This window comes from Montipora foliosa, chromosome 12 (genome assembly GCF_036669935.1).
Source record: "Montipora foliosa isolate CH-2021 chromosome 12, ASM3666993v2, whole genome shotgun sequence".
Classification (NCBI taxonomy): domain Eukaryota; kingdom Metazoa; phylum Cnidaria; class Anthozoa; order Scleractinia; family Acroporidae; genus Montipora; species Montipora foliosa.
This window is the reverse complement of record NC_090880.1, coordinates 40411027-40413526: the sequence shown is the minus strand read 5'-3', so window position 1 is coordinate 40413526 and position 2500 is coordinate 40411027. Positions and strand designations below refer to the sequence as shown.

At 37.1% G+C, this 2500-nt stretch overlaps 1 protein-coding gene across 2 annotated transcripts in view; it reads left to right on the top strand.

Annotated features, from left to right (window-relative positions):
* Positions 1-2500, top strand: part of LOC137978918 (myotubularin-related protein 7-like) — a 32865-nt gene that overhangs the window by 19573 nt on the left and 10792 nt on the right. For both annotated transcript variants that reach the window (XM_068826037.1, XM_068826038.1), the window contains exons 13-17: positions 644-749; positions 834-990; positions 1126-1185; positions 1330-1449; positions 1960-2010. In XM_068826037.1, the coding sequence (XP_068682138.1) occupies positions 644-749; positions 834-990; positions 1126-1185; positions 1330-1449; positions 1960-2010 (494 nt within the window). The remainder of the gene's footprint in view (positions 1-643; positions 750-833; positions 991-1125; positions 1186-1329; positions 1450-1959; positions 2011-2500) is intronic.

The following is a 2500-nucleotide window of genomic DNA, read 5'->3' as shown; positions in this document are numbered from 1 at the left end:
AATACCCGGTAGATGTGAATGGAAAAGGTTCCTGAATGAGGAAAGCATCGAGGAAGCCTGCATTGGTGACATGACACCCCTTTAAGCCACAGCTATTAGGCTCTGTCACAGCAATAGCTTTTTTGCTCAATGAACATGATAGATCAAGGGACAAATTTGAACTTGACTTTGACCGAAGAACTGTAGAATTTCTGAGGCCATATTAAGACTTTCAGGGGTCTAAATTAACATGAAGGGCACCACAAGCCAGCATTTCTTTGAGTTAAGCAAGTCATGAATAACGTATTGCTGAGTAAAATAATTATTGTTTGGTATTCGCCAGAGTAAAAATAATGTATGAGTCTCATCCTCTCAAAAAGTATGCCCCCTTGAATTTAACCCTTCCCCAGCTAAACGTTTATAAATTTTACTTGCTGATTGACGGCGCTTTACGTTTGATTTCAGGCCAGTCCACTTGACTCTAGTGGGATTGTGACATTTCTTGTTTCTGTACAAGTTGAAACTTGCCGTTATTTAGAGATTTATTTCTATGGATACTATAAGTTTTTGAAATTATTTGTTGATAATATTATTATTCTATATGTCAGCTGTACTTTTGGTGACTAATTGCCTGTACCCACTGAATAACATTTTTCTTTTTTAGCCTTCTTTTACCCAAACACAAAATTCATATATGGTGATGGACTACCTGATTATAGAGCTGTGAAGCAGAGTGCTTTCAAGCTGCAAGCGGTGCTCTCAAGCAAAAAGTAAATCTTTTTTTCCTGTTTTATTTTGTTGCTGTTGTTTTTGTGCGTGGTTGATGGATGGATTGTCTGTTTCTTCTCATCCAGTGATGACAATAAATGGCTTTCATCTTTGGATGACACTGATTGGCTAAGTCAAATCAGCGAGCTTCTGCAAACTGCCACTCAAATTTCGGTTGCCATGGAAAATGACAAGTCGTCTGTACTGATCAGCTATGAAGATGGAATCGATAGAACTGCCCAGGTATATTACTGTGAAGTTGATATTATATCAATGGAATCCGAAATAATTGGTTGAACCTATTTTTACTCAATGATTCCACACCACATGCATATTGTTTTCACCCTTTGATGTGACAATTTTAATCTCTTTTTAAAGGTGGCCAGTTTGGCGCAGTTGTTGCTTGATCCTTACTATCGAACAGTGAGTGGATTTCAGGTATTTGCATTAATAAAATTCTTATTATTTTTATTTATCTCAAAAACTTTCAGTCATCAAGCCTCATACTGTAGTTAGCTCTTGAATTCACTTTATGAAGATGATAAAATATATATCGCTGCTTATTAACTTTTGTTCTATTAGATTTTGATTCAGAAAGAGTGGTTGTCCTTTGGCCACAAATTTTATGCCCGTGCCCTATCCCCTCAGCCAGCAGATGACCACAGTCCTGTATTCCTTCAATGGTTGGACTGTGTTTGGCAGGTACGAGTATTTTTCTGCTACCCTTAATTACGATTAATATGCTTAATTAATTTAATTTAATTTAATTTAATAACTAAACTACATTAATAGAGCAGTTTCCAATTGAGTGTCGTAAAACCAAAACCAAAGTAATTACTTTGGCCAATCAAAAAGGTTGGAGACAATCCAGTAAACCAATCAAAACTCGAAGTAATTACACGTAGCCGACACAAAGCGCGGGAAAATGTGCACGCGCGAACCACGATTGGTTTTGGTTTCACTTCTGATTGGTTGGAAAAATGGCGCGAGAACTTTGAACCAATCACTGAGTGAAGTAATGCAAAACCAAAGTAATTCACTAATTCCTTTCGACACTCAATTGAAAACTACTCTAACTCATTATAAATTAATTAATAAGTGATTAATTAATAGTAAATTGACATTTAACTACTAAATTTGAAAGAACTTACTTCACTTACATCACAAAAACTGATTTCTTTCCTCTTTAACAGTGTGCTTTTCCTTCCACAGGTTCTACAACAGTTTCCATTTTCCTTTCAATTCAACAGCTATCTTCTAGAGGTATCTTCTTTTTTTCTTCTTCGGTGTCTTGGTGTCTAAGTTTAGAGTTTCTTTATCATAGCTGAAACTCCGGTACCCCAGAGTCAGTATGATTCGATATTCGGTGATAACTTTGTCACGTTCTTGCGCGACAAAACGTCAATCTTTGCTGAGAGTTGTTGTCTCACTAGTATTTTTGCACTGTTTTTAAACAGATCAGGCAAGAAACCAGCACTGAAAGAGCATTTCGTGATAAATTGTCTGCGCAAATTTGAGCCTGATATACTCGATCGTCTTTGAGGATTGTTGCTGTAAAAAAAATTAAGTTTACAAAGAAGCTATGGCCTCAACGCTTTTGCCGCCTACTCGTTCACTTATCAATGGTTAATTATTGGATTATCATAATTATTTTCTGATTATCCGAAACAAGTACTAAGGGAGGGAGAGAGGGAGGGAGGGAGGGAGGGAGGGAGGGAGGGAGGGAGTGGGAATGTGACCCTTTGGTTAGGGC